The sequence below is a fragment of the Lepisma saccharinum genome, chromosome 20, assembly GCF_977018435.1.
Source record: "Lepisma saccharinum chromosome 20, izLepSacc3.1, whole genome shotgun sequence".
Classification (NCBI taxonomy): Eukaryota; Metazoa; Arthropoda; class Insecta; order Zygentoma; family Lepismatidae; genus Lepisma; species Lepisma saccharinum.
Genome location: NC_139248.1, coordinates 24534017 through 24559267, shown reverse-complemented (window position 1 = coordinate 24559267; position 25251 = coordinate 24534017). Strand labels below are relative to the sequence as shown.

Here is a 25251-nt window from a genome sequence, read left to right as displayed (position 1 = left end):
CTCAACAACACTACATGCATTGGTATGCGAAGCAAGGGGCGAGATGAGGGCGCTACAGCCCCTCCAGAAATTTCGAGAAAATCCAAAGCAGTAAAAGAAACTCGTGAGAAACCAAAGTAGTAATTGCAAACTCCCTTAATATTACCCTAGATTACCATTCTGTATTTGAACAACTTTCAAAACAAATGTTAAAAATGATACACAATATTTTATTGCATCCACATTTACAATTCCAGCCCCTCAGAAAGAATCCTGTATACACCAGTGGCTACATACCTCATAAATATGCCGATAAAACCAATATCTTCATTTGTATACTAAGTTACCTACTGTTCATCACTTTTCTAGCCACACTCCAACCACCATGTTACACCAGGTATAGTCGACGCGCTAGCTTCGGTAACGACCGGCTGGCTTTGCAGTCCACGGAGCGCGCCCACCAGCTGCAACAATCACATTCAACGCACAGTGTTGCCACACATCTACTCTACGCCACCTTGTCCCTCCGCGCACAAGCACCTTCCCACGGTCTCCACATTGAAGTTGCAAAGTACGGCAACAGCGTATCCGCAGTCATGTGACGGAGACTCCACGTGGAGTAGACGAGCAGAATGACAGCTGCGCCCATTGGCTGAAGGTTGAGTGTGATTGGACGAAGACAAATCGCCCGCTGTTTAACCCCACCCACGTTCGTGGCGGCGGCTTCCTTCAGTTATTCGACGTTAGCGAAGTAAACGAGTGGACTATATCATTATCTTTATGAGTGTGAGCTTAGGAGCTTGCAATGTTGCCACTTGCGTTTCTGATTGATTACTTTCTTGAGAGAAATTTCAAGTAGTTTATTCTGAATGGAACTGTCTGAAAAACAGGTTGCACGCGAAATACGGTACGTGTTCACTCACTGACACTTCTGGGTTGTAACAATTTCATTTACTCTCAATGAAATTCGTTACAACCCAAGAGTGGCCGTGACTGTACATTCGCCTCACCTATAGCTCTTTTCAGTTCTTACGTCGTGCGCTCTAGAAGCTGGCAGGGGAAGTGGGGAGCGGGGAACATGCCGCTGACCAACCTGAGAACAGACCACCTAGCGGTGGAGCCGAGAGTTACGCAGTCGCGGGAGGAAGCTGCAGGCGCTAACTTCGTTCTGCACGTTGCTGTGTTGCCAATTCACCGCGTTGCTGATGGTCTTTTGCCCCAGTGTTGATTCCTGTTTGTTATGAGCGGGATGTAGGAATAACATACGTGGGAGTAATTGTTGTTGCGTCGTGTATTGCCTAACTGCATTGTTTCTTCGATAAACGTGTATGTGGCATGTGATGTGCCGTTTATTTGTACTCTCGGTGTTCCATTGTGACGCGAACTGTGCAGCATATTGTTAGGGAAGGCAAAGACAGTCTTGAGGAGTCGGGGTCCACGTCATTTGAATCACCGCGCAAACGAATCAAAAGGAACAGTATCAAAAAGGCAATCGACGGTTGCGATAAAGATATAACAAGAAGAATTATCCTCGGGTATTATGTAAAGGGTGAATATCCAACACTGAACAAGTTTTCGTTGATTTGCATACACAAATAAGCTTTCAGTGGGGAGTTTCGTCGTTGTGGGGGATACTGAAGTATATGGGGTTCAAGTACAAAAAGAGCAACGACGGTAGACGATTTCTGATGGAGAGAGCCGATATAGTTACAGCCAGAGTAACGTTTTTGCGAAAAATGCATCTTCTAAAAAATAAGGAACCTTTGCCCTATATAGGTATTTCATTGAGATGAAACGTACATACATCAGAATTACGCCCCAACGAAAATCTGGCAAAGTAAAGAGGGTACAGGGGGTTTAAAAGTGCCCGTGGGTAAAGGTGGGCGCGTTATTGTTTGTCACGTAGGTTCCAGTCACATTGGTTTTCTACAGGAATGTAAATTAGTTTTCAGTGGTTTTTTGCAGTTTTTAGATACGCTTGACGAAAGGAACATCAAAGACGCAGTGATTGTAATGGACAATGCTAGCTAACATTCGGTACAGTTGGAAAGAATTCCTACAACGTATACACTTGATATCATACACTTATCGGTATTCTACTGACCACAAGATGGGGATAATACGCATTCTCAGGCGATACGCGAACAATGGGACGTCTGTATTTCATGGTTCTTTTGACTTCAACTCCCCTTTCTCGCTACTCTGGCAACGCTGCAGTCTCTCTCTCTAACCGGCCTGTCTCGTTGCGCTGGATAGGTCGTTTCCCCGCTCTCCACTTCCCCTGCCAGCTTCTAGAGCGCACGCCGTAACAGCTGAAAAGAGCTATAGTAGCACTGGAAATCAATTTACATGTATAAACATAATTTTCGTTCAATGTGCAATGCGATCGACATTGTTCGATTATTTTTAAAGTAAAAAGAATCTATTGCAACTTTGATTCTTCTCAGTGAAAGTGTATTTTTTCCTAATTAATTTTACCAAACGTTAAAATGAATTAATCAAATTGTACAGTACTACTAAAGTCGTTGACTGTACAATCAAGAACAAAAGTTGGATGTAGTTTAGATATAAAGATATGCCCTGAATTTATCAAATATAACTGAGTAGGTGAGACCAAAAGTTACTAAAAATTACATTGAGAAGTACTTTACACTTCACTAAACTGTAATATTCAAACTATACTTTCGCATTCTGAACAAAACACACTTCTTTCTCACGCAACATTCCGCTCACCGCATTATATTTTTATTTCCAACAGCCTTTTCTTCAGTCCGTTCAATCAACTAACTTCAGACTCTAAACGAGAGGATTTGGATATCATAAATATTACATTGAAAAAGCTACTCCAAATGTCTTTATGGAAAACAGTTCAACAATTGATAAAGAAAAAGCATTTAGAACTTGTAATGTCAGGTAACACAGATTTCATATAATGATAGTCTGGTTCTACTGTACGCTAGTATTAGTGAGGTATAATTAAATTCTTGAACTTTTCTTTACATGGTATACAACACTTGTCATATTTCATACTTTCAGTTCAAATCTATTATAAAAATACTGCATGCAGCATTCAAAGAAATCTTATTAAAACAACAATACTTGATATAATTAGTAGGAAATTGCTGATAGACTTTCATTCATTTGGAACAGTGTTCTATTCTAATACGGATGGAGTCCTCTATCGCATACTTTATGAACTAAATACTTCTCATGGAAATATATCAACATTTTTATGACATGGTGACAACATACCCATGGCTATATAATTAATACATTTGTTCTTTTTCATTCATATTAAAATTTGAGCACAAGGTAACAATTGAGCACACCCTGTGTAATCAAGTTCTTCCCCTTTTACTCAAAATGAAATGGATACGTGCTCCAAAATCTTGAGAAATTTCTGTCCTCAGTTTTATTCATGCGGCCAAGTATCACGTACAGAGTGATCACAAAGTGGGCGTACCCCTTTCATTTCGGCTCTGAAACGCAAATTACGGTGTCCATACCGATGTTCTCTCTCTTAAAGTATCTGGCATATGTCCATACCAAGTATTCAATCATAATCATCGTTGTTTCGAAAATGTACGCCCACTTTGTTATCACCCTGTATAATTATGTATAATGAAATTCTAAATGCATATTTGTTACATACTTTTATTGTAATATATATTTTAAATAAATGTTTTCAAATATATTTATTGTATGTCATGTTTTCCAGCTCTGTTCCTAACCATATTTTCCGGCATTGGTGTGACAGCTGGTGGCCATAGACTATGGTGTCATAAGGCGTACAAGGCAAAATGGCCGTTGGAAATTATACTAATGACGGCGTTTTCCATAGCAGGCCAGGTATGGGTCTTTATTACATTTATTTTATTATTTATTTAATAACGATAGTACTAGATCTTAAAATGAACAAGCCTAAGTCCAGTAAAAATTATATTTGTGTATTCGTATGATCAGGCTCGTACCCAGGCCTTTTGAGGGAGGGGCCAGATCCTAAAATGTCTTTGTGTGTGTGTGTAATATGCTATAGTTGAAATGTTCTTATTAAGTGTTCGATTTTATTTAATTCTTGCTTTCTTTAAATAATGATCACCAAGATTTCATACTTATATCTGTGAGGATCATTGAATTAGGTTATTTTGCGTTCCTTTTCTGCCAAGTTTGTCTAATCGCGACTATGAGGATGAGCAATGATATGATGAAATTGATGAAGAAACACACAAAGAACACCTATGTCCAGACTGGGAATCGATTTTGGTTGTGTGGAGAGGCAGGCTTCAGAAGTCTGTAGTTTGCAACATTTGAAAATTTTAGTTTTGTAACTATTCAAGGCTACCGAATGTTCCCATTCATCTCGACTTTTTTTCTTTCAAAAATTTGTTATTTTCGTATTTTATTTATAGCTTCACATTTTAATATTTCATAGTTCAAGGGTGGGGGCATGGCCTCCATGGCCCCTCCCCTGGGCACGGGTCTGCGAATGATACAACTTCCCCAACTTCAATGTCACACTCAAAATGGATAAAGAAGGCTGAAATTTTGTTTAAAAAATGAACCAAAGATGGCACCAGCGTTTCATTTTAGAGATGCCTGTAACTGAGGCATGAACCTTTGAGATTGATAAAATTACTTGTATTGAATTGGACGTTCAAATTAATTGTCTAAATTCAGAAATGTTCCTGTTCTCTACTTTCGACAATCTATTCTTTTCCTCCAAGCGCCTGTTATTCCTATGTAAAATAATATACACATATACAATAAAGTCTACTGACTAATAACGGAATACGTAAACAGAAGTTTGTCATTCATGAAGTCTTTCCCTGATTACAAACTTTTATTGCTAGAGAACTATGCTAGATTGTAGCTTAACTCATACAGATATGCGGTTTGTTGTAAATTGTAGCTTAACTCATAATGTTTTGTTATCAGTATACACTTCAGTACACTTCGACATTTGCTCCCTTTGTTGCCCTTAGAACGTCTAGGCGATATTCAATTTCTCTCCATGTCTTTGCCAACATCTCTTCCGTCACCGTCTCTATAGCATCCCGTATTCGTGTCTGAAGAGTTTGCATATCAGGAACTGGTGAACTAAACACTGTGTCCTTAACGTAAACCCATAAAAAAAGGTCAAGAGGGGTTATGTCCGGCGAACGCGGTGGCTCCCAGTGTGGCGGTGCACCAACTTGTTGAAACACTACCCATGGTTGAAATTCCTGCAACTGAGGCGCAACGTAAAGTTTCAACATGCCCAGGTAAACTGTTGACGTAATGGTAGGCTCAATGAAAAAGAACGGTCCAATAATTTACCAAACATTCACTTTCGGGCTGTTCTTATGTGCTGTAACACGGCATGTGGGTTCTCCGACCCCCATATCTAGACATTATGTCTGTTTACTTTCCCGGATATGTGAAACGTCGCTTCATCTGAAAATTACGCTTCCTGAAACACAAGAGAAGATGAAATCAGACAGGAGAATAAGAATCAGACAAAACAAAGAAATAGAAAAAAACTATGTATTGCACTACTTATTGCCATAGGTTTTATTTGCTTATCTACTGTGGAAGTTGAGATATAAATATTCTTAATCGGGGAAAGACTTTATGCTCACCCTGTATAGCTTACTACATTGGGGACAAATGTAGGACCCAAAAAACTTGAAAATGGTGTATTCTGTATTTCTGAAAGTTTTCAATTAATTCCAATTGTCTCTCTATAACAACAATAATAAACTAGTAATATTTGAGGCACGTTTAAAAAAATAATAAACATGTAGATGGCAGGTTTTACGTAAAAATGTGGTTAATGTTACTGCACTAGATTCTGACTGCGGAATTATGCAGTATGATATCTGTTAATACAAATAAAAAAAATCCGCCCAATAATTGTATTCGGGAAAAGGCACATGAGTCACAAACAGTTGCTTTCGTTTGTTCTTTGTAAGTGTCGCTTCACCGATCACGAATATGCCTAGGAAAAGTAGGCTTAGGATATTTCCACCATCTTTAATAGTATTCTTACTGCAAATATCCAACGTGATGATGATATGAAATTAATGAAGCGACACTCGCAAAGAACAAACAATCATCCCCAGACATTTACCCCTGGTGTGCTAACCACTCCACCACGAAGGTCCGTTCTTAGGTCTGCCTGAATTGAAATTGGTTTATTTTGGATTCTCGTTCACGCAGGATAGTGATACATGTACAGACTTTTACAAGAATGTTATGTTTTCTTTGGAACAATAATACAGAATCTTTTACAAACATACTCCTATCGCAATATAGACAGTGGAGTCCCTAAAAAAAGGGGGGGGGGGCGATAACCTAGCTTTGGCCCAGTAGAAAGAATGTCAAAGGCAGGAAAGAATGGCTGCCTACTAAAAAAAATGTATAGGTCCTTCGAGGCGTCTCGTGAACGCATGCGGTGCATGCTGCGCATGCGTCAATTGTGGGAAAAAGGACAGCTTGCTCTGCGACGACGACATTAATGAGCATTTCTACATTGTAATTTCTTCATATAGGAGAAGTATTTATTTTACACGAGAGCGCTCAACTAAGCTTATATTAAATTTCTTGGATCTGAAGTGAAAGAAAGTAATATTTATTTTCCCACAATTGATGCATGCGTCACTTCAGATCCAAGAAATGTAATATAAGCTTAGTTCAGCGCTCTAGTGTAAAATAAATACTTCTCCTATATGAAGAAATTAGAATGTAGAAATGCTCATGAATGTCGTCGCAGAGCAAGCTGTCCTTTTTCCCACAATTGACGCATGCGTTCACGAGACGCCTCTGAGGTCCTTACCCCTTTCGAAAGTCCTTGGTACGCCACTGTATAGAGCTATGTTTTTAAGCCAACTTTATTCACAGGAACCTTTATCGTGACTGGGGAATTGCAGTTCAAAGTGGGATCCGAACAACTTGTACCTCAACCTTGCATCAAATCCGGGAGCCCTTGATTACAAGGATGCGACGTTACCACTATGCTGTCCATCAAAGAGAGAAAACCGAAAACCGTCCCACAACTTGTAAAGACATGGGATGTTCCATTTGGAACAAAGAAGAGTAGGAGAAAGTACTTTTCCACTTTTTGATCGAGGAGGAAGTGTGATAATTTACATTAACATTTCGAAACCTTTTTTTTTCTCGAAAATGGGACGAGAATCCAAAGCATTTTTTATTTCCATGTATTAGTACATATATTCAGCTACAGGATGGCATACTTAGTTTAAATTTTTCTCGATGCTGTTTTGAGATAAGTCTCATTCTAAAGTTGCGGATTTCGCATTTTTTTAGTATTCAAAGGGTTATATCTGCTAACAGCATCAATATCCAAGTAATGTGCTATAGCTATCAGGTAGCTTGTCCTAATAGTGAGCTTCAATGCCCAGTTAACAAATCTTTGGGGTACTGTTGCTTAACCAAGATATTAAGGGCCGAAAACAGGAAAAAACTGCATATTGGACCCTCTTTGTTGCCTCATAACAATGGAAAGCAACAATGTCCCATCAAAACAATTGAATGTATATAAGAAACAGTCTTATATTAACAGTATATCAAAACAAATGTTTGGGGTATTGTTGCTTTCCAAAGATACAGCACTTCAAACTTACTCATGTTTCACTTTTCATGAAAAAAGGAGTGTAAGACTTTGAACTTCAACATTTTCTACAGGGAGGGACAATTTTTTCCGGGTCTCAAAATTGCACAATATTCATTTCTCATTACCTACTTCAACATATAAAAAATAACGGCTTGTAAAAGAATAAGCAGAAATAACATGTCTGCTGCAAAATTGCACTTTTTTAGTCAAGTGCTTTTTCCCGAACAGCCTAGACTTATTCCTTAGCCACTGCCCGAGTTAAATTCGTAGCTTCAATTGACTACGAAATGAACTTGATTCTAACTTCGTTGAAGTTCATAACTTCTCAGTGTGTCGCCACTGCGGACCTGAGCTGATACAGCGCCTCTGCTGTCATTAGTGGAAACTGTTATCAAGATCAGAGAATCAATATTTAATGAAAAATATGAACATTTATTTCTCTGTCCGGTCCGGGAGATGGCGATGTTCTGTTGGAACAATTGTGATCGTAATTGCAAGTAATGTTTGTGTTAATATTAAATGGACTATTATTTAAAATAAATTGCTTATATGCTTTCCGCTATACATTTGTTTACTGAGTAATCATTTGTACGTTTCATTAACTGTGGTCCTTTAATACAGGAGATTTTTTAAGTGCTTCTTCAAGACTTACTCATTAATTCAATAGAACAAAAAAAAATACAACATTGTAACCATTGAAGACTTGTATAAAGCGGAGATAGCTAGTTGAAATTATAATATGGTCATTCTTTTATTTGAATAATAAAATACTTGAAAATGATAGGTAGTCGAGAATCAGAAAGACGTAACTCAAATTTACAGAAGAGAGGACATAATGTATTCTTTAGAATATGCTTAACTCTTAAAGAGTCAGTAAATTGGAGATAGATGGCTCCACCTTACTGCTAAGGATTAAAAGGGAGATATGCCGATCTGACTACAATAAGGAGCTCTTCAGAGAAGTTTATTTACACAGAACTGAAAACAGCATTTTTGGAGTTACACTTCTCTGGTTCTCATACGACGAAGTGTAAATAAAGAGTTATATATGCTTCATGTAGGGCTTGATTATAAATTTATTGGATCTCATGCTTAGTACTGACTTTGTAAGCAGGTTAGTGTTTGAAAATCATTCCCGTCCTTATCGGAGAGTGAAATGCACAAGTATTACCAAGCAAATTGTCCATCAAAATGTTCGTTCTCTTTGTTTCACGCAGTGAGAGCTTCAAGAATTAAAACAAAATACCAAACAAGCTTCTCACAATCTCTGCACCAGCATACATAAAAATCCAGTCCTTAAAAACATATAGGATGCAAGAGAAAAAAATAATGATGGACAATTTGCCCAGCAATACTTGTGCACATCCTTCACATGACATCATTTCTCGCTAACCAATGACCGTTCGCTATCGGCAGTTGACTAACCTTCATGTAACCACCTTGGTTTAAAACCACACATTTTTCTCCCAACAGAACAGCATTTACGAATGGTGCAGGGACCACAGGACTCACCATAAATTCAGCGAGACTGACGGGGACCCACATAACGCCAGAAGGGGGTTCTTCTTCTCCCACATAGGGTGGCTTTTGATGTCAAAGCACCCAGAGGTCATCAGGAAAGGGAAAACAGTTGACATGAGCGATCTTCAAGCCAATCCTATTGTTATGTTCCAGAAGAAGTAAGTTTGATCATGAACTCTAACCTTCTCGTAGAGAAACCTTTTTCAGATAACTTTTTCGTGGGGCTACCAAATCACTGTAAGCAGAAAGTACACGCAGTGTTCATAACTGCACGACTTTAATTCAAAATGTATGGCACATAAGTTTAAGTTCTTGTTTTAAGCCCACTTTATGCACATATAGGTTAATCGGGACTGAACGTACAGTTTAAAGTGGGGTCCGAATCACTATGTGGCTACACCGGGTATGGAACCCGCAGCTCTTTGATTATAAGGCGATGACGTTCCACTATGCTATCGGGGAGGCCCGTATGGCATATTGAATCGTAGAAAATTACTAGAAAATGTTAGCAAATATAGTGAAATTGACACATTTTAATAACTAATTGTTTAAAATGAATTCTCGACTTCAAAATTACCAAATTTGCAATTTAAAGTACCTACATTTTTCCGAGGAGGCATTATTTTCTAAACAATTTCAGTTTTCGTCAAAATATTATTATAAAACTTTGAACAGGTAAGATATTTGAAATCATAGCTAATCAATACCAAACGTTTCACAGCATGTCTCCGATGACGAGGTATTGCTGGGTGAAATATCGTCCAGACGATATATCGCGACATTGAAAAATGTATATATATCAATGATATATCGCAGATAAGACGATACGGAAAAATATCGTATCGTCTGTGACGATATTTTCTTGACGATATATCGCGATATCAAATTTTCGATCGATATCGTCCATCCGTAGTAGTAGTAGCAATCAAGGGGATGCCGGGTTCGATCCACTGCAAGGGCACATTGCACAGTAGTTCGAATGTAGGTCGACTCGATTAGCCTATCCGAGAATAAAAGTAGACTTACACAAAAATTTCCCATAATCTGATAAAATTAGTATTTGTAATCTGGAATAGTGATACAAATATCCTGAAATTTTCAGAACTTCTAAACGACACTCGGTACGTTTTGTTATTCACTCGCTTTACATAACATGCAATTTTGTCAAGATAAGAAAGTTGCTTTTCAACAAAGTTATTCAAATTACTTAATTAGTCATACCACTTAGCCAATCAAGACAAGTTGTGTTTCTGTATCTTCAAGAAGTAAATCGAGCAATTGTTCAAATTGTGAAAAATACTATGTATGACATTACAACTTTTTTCAAATTTCTCTCTAGGATATACCGTAACAGATTTAGTTTCTAAGAATTTGGAATATCAATGTGTCGATTTCGAAATTAGACATGATCACGCAAAGCCTTGTGGATCATGCTCCTAGACATGAAATCTGACTACTCCCCTTTTTATAAGTTATTGCCACCTATTGTGCGTTTATTGGACGAGGCACACACCGCAACGTGCTCGCAGGACGCGTTCGCGTTTTCTTACTCCAGACGTTCCGGAAAAGGAATATATATTTTTGTAGTAGCTTTAACATTAAGTGCTTTAAAGAATGAGTGTTTGTGCAACTGTATTATAATTTTGCAACAACTTTTAGTTAGTTTTATCTACCACCTCAGATTTTATTGTGAAGAGATTAACTTAAACAAAAGAAAAGATAAAAAAGAAACTTTGAAACTTTCTTGCACAGCCTAGGATTTTTTCTATTTAGTCACTCAATATTCACAGAAAATTATTATTATAATGTTTCCAAATTTATGCATAAATTTGTATAAAATTATTGTCTGCAAATAAATGCGAATACTAAAAAAAAATGATGTAAGACTATTTCGTGGAGGGGGGGGGGGATGGGACTCAAATCTGATAGCCTCCCGGAGATGCGTCGGATATGTTCAGAAATATAACTCAATATTCTTGTATTCTCATTAATTTAGAATAATTATTACGTTGGTAACTTTAATACTTTAACGTGATTTTTCACTGAGTTTCAAACTTTTACTGAAAGAGAATTATCTTAATATATTGGGGCATTCTATGTCAAAGTGCCGCTGAATCACAGTTTATGAAATTAAATGAAATGCTGTAACCTTATTCTATCTTGTGAGTCAACAATCTAGAATTCTCATTTGGATAAGAATTTGAATATTATACATAATTAAGTTATATATTTTGACTTACTTTTGTTTTGTATTATGTCCCACCCGTGACACCAAAAAACAATTAATTTCCCCTTTAACTGTTACATTTCCCCTTTAATTGTTACATTTCCCCTTTAATTGTTACATTTCCCCTTTAAATGTTACATTTCCCCTTTAACTGTTACATTTCCCGTTTAACTGTTGCATTTCCCTTTTAACTGTTGCATTTCCCTTTTAACTGTTGCATTTATTCTATCTTGTGAGTCAACAATCTAGAATTCTCATTTGGATAAGAATTTGAATATTATACATAATTAAGTTATATATTTTGACTTACTTTTGTTTTGTATTATGTCCCACCCGTGACACCAAAAAACAATTAATTTCCCCTTTAACTGTTACATTTCCCCTTTAATTGTTACATTTCCCCTTTAACTGTTGCATTTCCCCTTTATCTGTTGCATTTCCCCTTTAACTGTTACATTTCCCAATTACCTGTTACATTTCCCCTTTAACTGTTACATTTCCCATTTAACTGTTGCATTTCCCTTTTAACTGTTGCATTTCCCTTTTAACTGTTGCATTTCCCCTTTATCTGTTGCATTTCCCATTTAACTGTTACATTTCCCATTTAACTGTTACATTTCCCATTTAACTGTTACATTTCCCCTTTAACTGTTACATTTCCCCATTAACTGTTACATTTCCCCTTTAACTGTTGCATTTCCCTTTTAACTGTTGCATTTTCCTTTTAACTGTTGCATTTCCCCTTTAACTGTTGCATTTCAACTTTATCTGTTGCATTTCCCCTTTAACTGTTACATTTCCCCTTTAACTGTTACATTTCCCATTTAACTGTTGCATTTCCTTTTTAACTGTTGCATTTTCCCTTTAACTGTTGCATTTCCCCTTTATCTGTTGCATTTCCCTTTTAACTGTTGCATTTCCCCTTGAACTGTTACATTTCCCATTTAACTGTTACATTTCCCTTTTATCTGTTGCATTTCCCTTTTAACTGTTGCATTTCCCCTTTAACTGTTGCATTTCCCTTTTATCTGTTGCATTTCCCTTTTAACTGTTACATTTCCCTTTTCACTGTTGCATTTCCCCTTTAACTGTTGGATTTCCCTTTTAACTGTTGCATTTCCCCTTAATCTGTTGCATTTCCCTTTTAACTGTTGCATTTCCCCTTTAACTGTTACATTTCCCATTTAACTGTTACATTTCCCATTTAACTGTTACATTTCCCCTTTAATTGTTACATTTCCCCTTTAACTGTTGCATTTCCCTTTTAACTGTTGCATTTCCCCTTTAACTGTTGCATTTCCCCTTTATCTGTTGCATTTCCCCTTTAACTGTTACATTTCCCATTTAACTGTTACATTTCCCCTTTAACTGTTACATTTCCCGTTTAACTGTTGCATTTCCCTTTTAACTGTTGCATTTCCCCTTTAACTGTTGCATTTCCCCTTTATCTGTTGCATTTCCCCTTTAACTGTTACATTTCCCATTTAACTGTTACATTTCCCCTTTTACTGTTACATTTCCCCTTTAACTGTTACATTTCCCATTTAACTGTTGCATTTCCCTTTTAACTGTTGCATTTCCCCTTTAACTGTTGCATTACCCCTTTATCTGTTGCAATTCCCCTTTAACTGTTACATTTCCCATTTAACTGTTACATTTCCCCTTTAACTGTTACATTTCCCATTTAACTGTTGCATTTCCCATTTAACTGTTACATTTCCCATTTAACTGTTGCATTTCCCTTTTAACTGTTGCATTTCCCCTTTAACTGTTCCATTTCCCATTTAACTGTTACATTTCCCATTTAACTGTTACATTTCCCCTTTAATTGTTACATTTCTCCTTTAATTGTTACATTTCCCCTTTATCTGTTACATTTCCCCTTTAACTGTTGCATTTCCCTTTTAACTGTTGCATTTCCCCTTTAAGTGTTGCATTTCCCCTTTAACTGTTACATTTCCCATTTAACTGTTACATTTCCCCTTTAACTGTTACATTTCCCTTTTAACTGTTGCATTTCCCTTTTAACTGTTGCATTTCCCCTTTAACTGTTGCATTTCCCCTTTATCTGTTGCATTTCCCATTTAACTGTTACATTTCCCATTTAACTGTTACATTTCCCATTTAACTGTTACATTTCCCCTTTAACTGTTGCATTTCCCCTTTAATTGTTACATTTCCCCTTTAACTGTTGCATTTCCCTTTTAACTGTTGCATTTCCCTTTTAACTGTTGCATTTCCCATTTAACTGTTGCATTTCGCCTTTAACTGTTACATTTCCCATTTAACTGTTACATTCCCCTTTAACTGTTACATTTCCCGTTTAACTGTTGCATTTCCCTTTTAACTGTTGCATTTCCCCTTTATCTGTTGCATTTCCCCTTTAACTGTTACATTTCCCTTTTAACTGTTGCATTTCCCCTTTATCTGTTGCATTTCCCGTTTAACTGTTACATTTCCCATTTAACTGTTACATTTCCCCTTTAATTGTTACATTTCCCTTTTAACTGTTGCATTTCTCCTTTAACTGTTGCATTTCCCTTTTAACTGTTGCATTTCACTTTTAACTGTTGCATTTCCCATTTAACTGTTGCATTTCCCTTTTAACTGTTACATTTCCCATTTAACTGTTACATTTCCCTTTTAACTGTTGCATTTCCCCTTTAACTGTTGCATTTCCCCTTTATCTGTTACATTTCCCCTTTAACTGTTGCATTTCCCATTTAACTGTTACATTTCCCTTTTAACTGTTGCATTTCCCCTTTAACTGTTGCATTTCCCTTTTAACTGTTGCATTTCCCCTTTATCTGTTGCATTTCCCCTTTATCTGTTGCATTTCCCCTTTAACTGTTACATTTCCCTTTTAACTGTTGCATTTCCCCTTTAACTGTTGCATTTCCCTTTTAACTGTTGCATTTCCCCTTTATCTGTTACATTTCCCATTTAACTGTTACATTTCCCTTTTAACTGTTGCATTTCCCCTTTAACTGTTGCATTTCCCTTTTAACTGTTGCATTTCCCTTTTAACTGTTGCATTTCCCCTTTAACTGTTGCATTTCCCCTTTAACTGTTGCATTTCCCCTTTAACTGTTGCATTTCCCTTTTGACTGTTGCCTTTCTCCTTTAATTGTTACATTTCCCCTTCAACTCCACTAGAATATTAACAGGTCAAATTTCCTTGTCTTAAATAATTTATTTTTCATCATTTGACAATTCACAGAAATTAAAATATATTTCTTATTAAGTAAAGAGGCAGTGTTTTATCTGTCCCACCCGTGACAAAATTGTTCACTTATCTGGCAAAGTATTTTAAGGGTAGCTATGTCTAATCAACAGCGTTTACCTTCATAATTCACTGCACAGAAACTGTAAGAAAAATGTTGCTTAATGATCAGTACAATAGTTACTTTAATGACAAAAATGTAATCTGGGTGTACCGAAAGTGACAATGGAATGTGTTTTGGGGCATTCCAGTGTTGCGTGTGTGACATTCAGACATAAAGAGCAAGGTTCTAGACTAAAATATTCATGATGAACTTTTTCAGAGAATTGTGAATTACTGTGTGGTGTCTCTTAACGAAAAAAACTTGAGTATGATGACATAGCCTAAATGCATAAAGCATTAATGAAGATGTGTTACGTGTGTAACACCGGGCCCGCAGCCAGAGTTTTATTTCGGTGGGGGGGGCTCATCCCTTATCAGCATCCGCCATCTAAAGGCGATAAAGGGAGGGGGGTAGGATCCCTGAAGATGAATTTCTCAGTACATTACAACTTATTATACAAGATGTTTAATACTGCTTGCTAAGGAAGTAAAATTAATTACACTATTTAAATTAGATATTTGTAGGATTTCGGGTAGGGGCTTGAGCCCAACGATCACCTTGGGTTCCGTGCCTGTGTGACGCTTTAGCAATGTAGCATAGTTTATCTTAATTTATCTGTGAAGCATAAAGGAAGCAGATGCTAATCATTTTTCTTTATGAAACATGCAAATTATGTGCATTCACATGTTTTTAAACCCTAATGAAGATTGATTCATTTTGTCATTTACGTGGAGTAGAACTACTTTCCGTGAAATGCCCCTTACATTACTAAAACTGTGATTTTCTTTTGCAGCTTCTATTTCCTTGTTGGCTTCATATGGTGGCTGGCCGTTCCTATCCTTCTTCCGTTCTTCATGTGGGACGAGGACATTATCGTGTCAACAATGATCCCAGGATTCTTCCGCTACGTGGCCACTCTCAACATCGCTTTTTCCGTCAACAGTGCGGCGCATTTGTGGGGGAACAGGCCATACGACAAGTAAGTCTGCTTTTAAGAAATGTGAGGTCGCAGCCCATCCCCTAACTGGCGGATGGGAGCTGTCTAAGGTAGGATATCCGTTTCGGATATCTGAATATCTCAATTCAGGCACGTACCTAGAAATATATTTCGAGGGGGTCTGAACCAAGTGGAAAAATAATAATAATTCTAGAATTGTTAAAATTAAAATAATTATATTTATATTTAATTAATTGTGTAAATTAATTTATATTGTACTTTTATTACATGAATAGGTAAAGATACTGTGTAAGAATAGACATATAGAGGAGAAGGTCTAAATTTGGGCGAAGGTTTAAATATGGGTTTTTGAGTTATCAGCGCTCCCGGGTGCTGCAACCTGGCAGAGGCTATTGAAACTGGTTATCTGTCAAGGACAAAGGTTGCGGCGCCAATTCGCAAGAGAAAGTGGTGGTTAGTTTCGGCCTTGGACCCTGTTATAGAATTGCGACCTCCGAAAACATTTTGCAGGTATGTTTTAACTCAGAGTTTTCTGAATTCTCATCTGCTTTGTACAGGTTATGATATTAGCGGTACATAAAAACAAATGTAGACTTTTATAATGCCATGATTTGTTTGTGAAATATGTACTACAGAGAGCGAAAATGAATTGAAGGAGAAAAATAGCGTGATATTCTAAATATGAGCCATGACATAAGGTCTAATGTTGAGATCACATTTTCAACACATACTTGGAAATTTTTCTTAATTTCGATTTTTCCCATTCCGCGTGATTTTCACAACAACAGATTATTCATAAATATGAATTTTATAATGTTTTAGCGATAAATGACTGGTTTTTAAAATTTTAATTGCTTTTTGTGATATTGACACTAGTAGCCCTTACTTAGACCACAATTTTGAAATACATCATTTTACCATTTTTTGGAAATTGCTTTTTCTTTTTAAAAATTGAGACCTTCTATACTTTAGCATGCTATTACATTTAAGTATATATTTCATATATATGCATTTTAAAGGCAGGTGCTTGATATATTAATTTTTTTCCTCCGAAAATGACAACATATAAAGGGGGGCCCATATTTAGACCTTTTCATCTAAAGGTAAAGGTGCCCCTGTGCATATGCATACATGCCATGAAGGCATATCGGGTGATGTGGAGATAGAGCTCCACATATTCTTGATCTCGGCCATAGTTTGGATAATGTGATCAGCATCCTGCCCGACCACCTTTACCCCCACTCCAGGGTTGCCCCCAGGTACCAATTGATTTGAGGCTGGGTGAGCCCCAGAGGCGCTTTATGCGGGGACAAGGCCGGAAAAATTCAGACCTTAGATCACAGCATTACAGAGCTTACATATAGTTTAGATCGGCAATATTAAGGAATTGAATATTTATTGAATAGCAAAGAAAGAATGTTAGATCCAGTTGACGCCAATGTAATGTTCCTGATTAACATTTTATGCATATAAGTAGTAATTAATGTCATTCAAAGCCGTATAATCCCAATATAATCCTCGCCTTCCAATAAGTTCGGCGGAAATAACCATCGGCTAATAACAAATGCTAAACAAGTATATTTACATTATTTAATTATAATATTTGGTAAGGGGTGGGGTCCGGACTCCTAGACCCTCCCTAAATAGTCCTTATCCGCATTATACGGTTATCTGAATAATATGGATGGCCGGATGATCTCTATTTACGTTTTCAAGGTCAGTAATAATAGATTCTGAAATGAAAGAAAAAATACCAAATAAACGATAGGGATTTTCCTTCACAAATGGCTCACATCAAAAAATACACAAACAAAGCTCACAATTACTGAACTTAGTAATACAGAAATCCCTTTTAGAAGACAAAAGGTGAACATTTAAAGGATATGCTGAGAATCCGCAAACGCACTAGCCTGCAATGGTTCTGCGGTAAAAATGAAAATAGGTGATTCAAGAAGACATCAATGACCTAAATCCAAAAATAACAACAGTTTTTGCGTATCACGTCCAGTTGTTTCACAATGTAAGTTTTTTTTCTTTTTATATAGCTACATTATATGCGCAGCGTAGTAATACTACCGCACATATTACTCTGAATATGAACGAAGATCTTGAATGAAATGAGAAATACATTAGATATGATGGCACTGTTGAAACATTTGTGTTTCAACAGTGCCTTTCTCAGTACCTATGGTCTGGCGCGAACAGAAAAATCGTCATAAGAAATGTTATTTTTTGTTTGTCACAAGTTACTGGTTACAACAAAGAAGGAAAGGAAATAAATATCCCGATCTGCCATCAGGTAAGAGGCCTATTCTGCATGGGCGTAAATTGGAACCTAACTTTGAGGGGGCAGAATCAAAATGGACCTAATTTTAAGGGGAGAGAATCAAACTTGGGGCCTAATTTTGAGGGGGCAGAATTAAACTGGGTCTAATTTAGAGGGGGCAGAATCAAACTTAGGGCCTAATTTAGAGGGACAGAATTAAACAGCCTAATTTAGAGGGGGCAGAATCAAACTTGGGGCCTAATTTAGAGGGGCAGAATTAAACTGGGCGTAATTTAGAGGGGGCAGAATCAAATTTGTGGCCTAATTTAGAGGGGGCAGAATAAAACTTGGGCCTAATTTAGAGGGGGCAGAATCAAATTTGGGCCTAATTTAGAGGGGGCAGAATCAAACTTGGGGCCTAATTTTGAGGGGTCAGAATCAAACTTGGTCCTAATTTAGAGGGGCAGAATCAAACTTGGGGCCTAATTTTGAGGGATCAGAATCAAACTTGGGCTTAATTTAGAGGGGGCAGAATCAAACTGGATCTAATTTAGAGGGGGCAGAATTATACAGGGCCTAATTTAGAGGGGCAGAATTAAACGGCCTAATTTAGAGGGGGCAGAATCAAACTGGACCTAATTTTGAGGGGTCAGAATCAAACTTGGGCCTAATTTTGAGGGGTCAGAATCAAACTTGGAGCCTAATTTTGAGGGGGCAGAATCAAACTGGGCCTAATTTAGAGGGGGTAGAATCAATCCTAGGGCTTAACTTTGGGGGAAGAGATTCGAAAAGTTTTCCATCCAATAAAAACATCGTCCTGGATTATTTGCTAAATAACTGTGACGTTTGCGAAATTACAAATATTACTCTTTATTACTTTGCTCCTCGGACTCCATAACTTGTAAATTTTAATAAACCCAAAAATTTGGGGGGGGGGGGCAAGTACCCTCTCTTGCCCTCGCCAAGTTACGCCTATGCTTGCCAGTACCTAAACAAACCAGAAGTGACAATGAATATGAAAGCAGTTCCTCATGTGATGAAATATATCCCGAAACAGAAGAGTTAAGGCACTTCACCGAAACTATTTACGAAACCTGAGTTGAATGATTTGGTACGCGACGTAGAGCTCACTGAAGAAAAGAGTGAATTACTTGGCTAGAGACTACACGAGAAGGATCTCTTGGCTCCTGATGTTACATTTTCTTGGTATAGAAATCCTGACATTTTCGGTAGTACTACACACAAGAAGATCAACTGGTATTTTGTACCGATATCTCTAATCTTGTGCAACAGTTAGGAGAGGAAGCACATGATCCCAGTTCCTGGCGTTTTTTTATCGACTCCTGCAAACGAAGCCTTAAAACCGGTTTGGTATGCAATGGAAATAAATTAGCATCCATTGCTCTTTGCACATTCTACATCATTAGCTGAGTCATGTGAAACATTGAAGTTAGTTCTGGCCAAAATAAAGTACCAGGAGCATCAATGGCAAATATGCGGTGATCTTAAAGTAATTGGATTATTACTGGAACAACAGGGAGGAAACACGAAATTTCCCTGTTTCATGTGTGAGTGGGACAGTAGGGCCAGAGAAAAACATTGGAATATTGTATATGGGCCTAAAAGAGAGGAACTGAAACCAGGGTCCAGAAATGTTACAAAAGCGAGTCTAGTAGATCGTCAGAACCTTCCCCAATTACACATAAATAAATGTCATTGTGAAACAGTTTGTAAGACACTAAACAAAAGTGGCTCATGTATTCAATTCTTATGCATGAAATTTCCTTCATGCATAAGTTCACAAGCCAAAGTCTGAGAAGGTGTATTTGACGGACCGCAAATTCGTAAGCTGATGATTGATGACGATTTCAACAAGACAAAATTCAGAAAAATGCATTGGGAAGCATTCAAGGCAGTTGTGAGGAAATTTCTTGGTAATGTACAGAGATATTGTGAGAAATGTTGGACAAGTTCAAAGTGCCTGGTTGCAATATGAGGTTGGTTATCCCCTGCATTAACGTAACTAACAACTCTCTAGGCTTCTTAAACCTGAAGGACCATGGCTGCAGCAACACAGGCCTTCCATCTGTCCCTATCCTGAGCAAGATCTGTATACTCTTTTCCATCCCTACCGATTTCCTTTAGGTCCATCTCAACGTTGTCCCTCCATCTTCGTCTTGGCCTTCCTACAGGTCTCTTACCATCAGGTTTCCCAACAAGAATCCCGTAAACTCTTCTTTCCTCTCCCATTCGTGCCACATGGTCTGCCCACCTAGGTCTTCTTCATTTAATTATTCTAATAATAACTGGAAATGAATACAAATTATGTAGTTCTAAAATATGTAACCTTCTCCACTCACTTGTCTGTCTGCTCATCCCTTTTAGGTCCAAATATTGTCCTAAGGATCTTATTTTCAAATACTCTTAATTTATGTTCCTCTCTCCATGTAAGGGATCAAGTTTCAGATCCATATAACGTAGAATATATAATTTATTTTATGTATTTAGGCACATATATTACATAATAAATGTAATTATATTTTATTTTTATATACCATATTACTATATCATTACAATTTATTGTATTTATCTTTTTATTTGCAATCTCTACACTATTACTTAGACTATTTTCCTTCAGTTTTCATTGCCTACTTAGACTATTTTCCTTCAGTTTTCATTGCCTACTTAGACTATTTTCCTTCAGTTTTCATTGCCTACTTAGACTATTTTCCTTCAGTTTTCATTGCCTACTTAGACTATTTTCCTTCAGTTTTCATTGCCTACTTAGACTATTTTCCTTCAGTTTTCATTGCCTACTTAGACTATTTTCCTTCAGTTTTCATTGACTACTTAGACTATTTTCCTTCAGTTTTCATTGCCTACTTAGACTATTTTCCTTCAGTTTTCATTGCCTACTTAGACTATTTTCCTTCAGTTTTCATTGCCTACTTAGACTATTTTCCTTCAGTTTTCATTGCCTACTTAGACTATTTTCCTTCAGTTTTCATTGCCTACTTAGACTATTTTCCTTCAGTTTTCATTGCCTACTTAGACTATTTTCCTTCAGTTTTCATTGCCTACTTAGACTATTTTCCTTCAGTTTTCATTGCCTACTTAGACTATTTTCCTTCAGTTTTCATTGCCTACTTAGACTATTTTCCTTCAGTTTTCATTGACTACTTAGACTATTTTCCTTCAGTTTTCATTGCCTACTTAGACTATTTTCCTTCAGTTTTCATTGCCTACTTAGACTATTTTCCTTCAGTTTCCATTGCCTACTTAGACTATTTTCCTTTAGTTCGCATTGCCTATACGTACACTATTTTTCTGCAGTTTGCATTGCCTACTATTTTCCTGCAGTTCGCATTACCTACGTAGACTATTTTCCTTCAGTTTGCATTGTCCACGTAGACTATTTTCCAAATTCTTACATATCCTTACTTCATATAAACCAATTGGTTGGAGACCAAGACTCAATGGCTTTTATTTTTCAGGTACATCCAGCCAACGGAGAACATCTTCGTATCGGTGGCATCATGGGGAGAGGGATGGCATAACTACCACCATGCCTTCCCCTGGGACTATAAGGCGGCAGAGTTGGGCAACTACAGGTACAACTTTTCAACAGCGTTCATCGACTTCTTCGCGATGATTGGTTGGGCCTACGACCTGAAGACCGTCTCTCCTGAGGTTGTCAGGAGTAAGATCCTGAGGACTGGAGATGGGAGTCATCCTGAAGTGAGCGAGGAAGAGTCTGCGAAGTGCCAGTGATGATTGGGGAAGGAGTTAGGAATCGAAGCCATTCCGTGGCATGAACTGTCTTAGCCCTAGAGGAACTTCTTAGTTTAATCCCACACGACCCTTATTTCAGGATTGAAATCAAACTAGAAATTGTTTTCTATCCTCAATGTAGGAGATGCATAGTTCAAGTTGGGAAGACGCGATGAAACTTTTGCTACCCATGCTCCATCCTTAATTCAGTCCGTAAATCAGGTTCACACTAATGGTCCCATAAGTTACATCCTCAGTGAAGGACTCCCTCTCAAACAACTCGTTTTTTCATGTTGAAGAGGTTATCTCGGATTGTCAACCTGGTGAGTTCTGTCTGAAAGTTGGATCTTTCGATAGGTAACACCATAGGTAACGTTAATCACATCTCTATCTCTAATCAAAAGAATACCTGTTCATCGTTTTCTATCAAGAAAGTTTCAAGCTCCTAATTCACTCCTTGGTTCAGAATGGTAAACCAAACTGAACATTTAAAGTCGCAATCTAGAATTGTTCATGATAATACACTATGATTACCTTTTCACTCTATCATACCTCTTGCAAAAGTTCTCAACTTTATATTAGTCAGTCAGTACTTCTCATTATCACATGACCAAGCTTAACAATTATATCCCAAAGAAAATAGAACATTCTGCTTTGGTAGCTGATTCATTTTGGTGTTCAAGGGTGCTTTCTATTGCATCGAAAACTATGAGGAGTTCATGAATTTGCATCCTGAACTGACATAAACAAAGGTTCAAAACTTAAAAAGAAACTGTTGGGTGATTATCTTGCATACAGATAGCACATAGAACAGTGTGACTAACTACTACGAGTCGTATCCTAACTTTGCTAGCTCAATTCATGAAGTCAGCTTCGACCTAACCATTTCTTAACAGGGTTATGCAGGGCTAATTAAAATAAGAAAATTGGTGCTGTTTTCTGAAGGATATACTCTGGGGCTATGTCTACATTTTCGCATTGGCTGTAATTTCTGCAGTTTTGCCTTGACCATTTTTAGCTTAGGTGGAATCACTATTTTCCTTAAAGGTCTCGACTGTGGTATAAGTCGTTTTAACTTCATCCATCATTATCACCATGATCATCCTTTCATAATCATAGTTATAAATAATCTGCAAGTATAAATGTACAACACTTAGGGACGTCAAGAGAAAAAAAGCAAGTTACCATTAAAGCGTTTCGTGATCATTTGAAGAGCAAAATATTTAATGATTCGGCTCGAACATGTTCTCATCATGCCAGATGTTACATTGTTGGTATTACATTTACTCGCAATGACCATCCAACTAATGAACTTTATTCAATGTTTCAAAATAGTGAAATTATTGATTACAGGAAAAGAGCTGCTGTTATAAATTATAAATGCCAACTAAACATTCTCTGTCATGTCAATATGACACTCAGGGCAACAACATTTCGTGATAGAAATTGTTATTTTGTATATACTGTTTTTCTAATACGGCCTGTCTGATGGTTGCTCAAGGAAGTTTATCAAAGATATCAACTATAAACATAATCAAATCAAACATGTCAAACTTGGTATCCGCAATATCACAATATATTCAAACTATAAATAGTGAATATCGTCAGTATCATACTTTCATATTCTAATACATAATAAAAGTTCATATGAAATATGTGTGTTAGGACGGGTTTTCTGAAGTAAACTAACGTTACGAATGTCATATATTAAATGCATATACCATTAAACTCATATGCTATACATACACATATTGTACTACACACATATTATACTCTACCGTACACTTTACAAAGGCCATACTGCTAACTCATAGTGAAAACTCACCTGTATATATAAGGTGGAGAAAACGTTTGTTCGAAAATTATTACAGCAATTCCATTATTTTGATTTAAGTGAAACAATACTCAAGTGTACAATAGGAAATTATAAAACCTACGTAGAGATTTTTAAGAAAATAGAACAATTTAAATCAAAAGTTCTCCTTTTAGATGTCTCAAATTCACTGCTAGCTACATGGAAGAGTACAAGTTCTAAAAATGAATAACTTGCTTCCATTCCACGACTTTGATACATTAAAGAATATATAATACTCATAGTGCTAATTTTGTGCGATATTGATGCGCGTACGTATACATATACAATACCAGAAAAATGTGTATAACGTATAATATGTAAAGCAAATAAGAGTAATATAAAAATATTTCTGTTTGACAGGAAAGTAAGAGTTAAATGGACACCAATAAATTAAATTAGTCTTTTTATACTATAGGAATGATTACGGCAAACTAATGTAGTGAGAGACTGTTCTTGATAATTTTAGCGTCTTTTTCACGTTAGAGGACTCTGACATAGTATTATGTAATATTCATGTTAATTCAATGTTTTGAAGCTTTAAAATGTAAAATGTGTAAAAAAAATATTGTTCATGTGTTGTATGTGTGCTTAATAGAAAAATACGAGTGAGTTGAATAAATATATATTTTAAAATATTCATTGTGTTTATTATTCTCACACAGTGTCTTTACAATATAGTGTTTGGCGTATATGCTAAAATGAATGTATTCTCTGTCAACGAAATAAGCATTGAGAACAGTAATTAAAATTGTGCATAACATATTTAACATTTGAAAATAAGAATACACAAACTAAATAAAATAGTATGTAGAAAACAAAAATGTAAGGTCAAAAACCATACAGTATTTTTTTATTATGTAATTTCAAGTCAAAATACGCAATTGCTATTATTACGCAGTGTGCATTAAAAGCGAATGGGTGTATGTGTGTGTGAAAGGGAAGGGGCGCACAGAGATAGAAAGGAGAGAAAGCAAGGTAGAAATAAAATAAAATGGAAGTCAAAGAAACAAAAGAGAGATGAAAACGGAGGTAAAAGGTACTAGAGAGAGAGAGAATTAAAAGGGAAGTGAAAGATATTAGAAAGAGAGAGAGAGAGATATGAAAGGGGAAGTTAAAGAAAGTAGAGAGATACATGAAAAGAAGAAAAAGAGATATTAAAAGGAAAGTAACAAAAACAAGGAGATAGAAGGAGAAGTTAAAGGTACTAGAGAAATGAAATGAAAGGTAAAGGAAACAAGACAGAGATTAAAATGTTTTTGAGAGAGAGAGAGAGAGAGAGAGAGAGAGATATGAAGTATGTCCAGAAAAAAAAAAACATTTGGTAACAAAGTACAACTATTGATTCTCGCAAATGCTTACATTGACGTGGTATACTAGCGACATGGACGGTTGATGCTAGCTAGTTCAGTTATTTGCAGAATGTTTCTTATTATCACACTCGTCATTCTGTTTGGATGATAAACCAACGTTGCGATGTCAGTTTCAGCGTAACTATTGTATTCGGTATTAAGTCAAGGTCAGACCTCCGCAATTTGCAGGTAAGCAAGGAGTATCATGTTCTACCCTGAGCATACGTTTTGCCCAAACAAACCAGTTAATGGCACTCCGTACTTCCCACATCGGAAGAGCTTTTGCTGCATACCACAACTTGGAACAAGCATGCACATTCACAAAAGCAACACTAACGTACAGCTAAGGTCACGAAATTTATGTTGGTAACATACATTGTATAACTG

At 36.8% G+C, this 25251-nt stretch overlaps 1 protein-coding gene across 2 annotated transcripts in view; it reads left to right on the top strand.

Moving 5' to 3' along the window:
• The window catches only part of LOC146003821 (acyl-CoA Delta-9 desaturase-like), a 127706-nt gene extending 103576 nt beyond the window's left edge, over positions 1 to 24130 (top strand). For both annotated transcript variants that reach the window (XM_083142244.1, XM_083142243.1), the window contains exons 3-6: positions 3698 to 3828; positions 9065 to 9270; positions 15459 to 15644; positions 21384 to 24130. In XM_083142244.1, the coding sequence (XP_082998370.1) occupies positions 3698 to 3828; positions 9065 to 9270; positions 15459 to 15644; positions 21384 to 21660 (800 nt within the window). In that variant the 3' untranslated portion in view covers positions 21661 to 24130. The remainder of the gene's footprint in view (positions 1 to 3697; positions 3829 to 9064; positions 9271 to 15458; positions 15645 to 21383) is intronic.
• The last annotated feature ends 1121 nt before the right edge of the window (positions 24131 to 25251 follow it).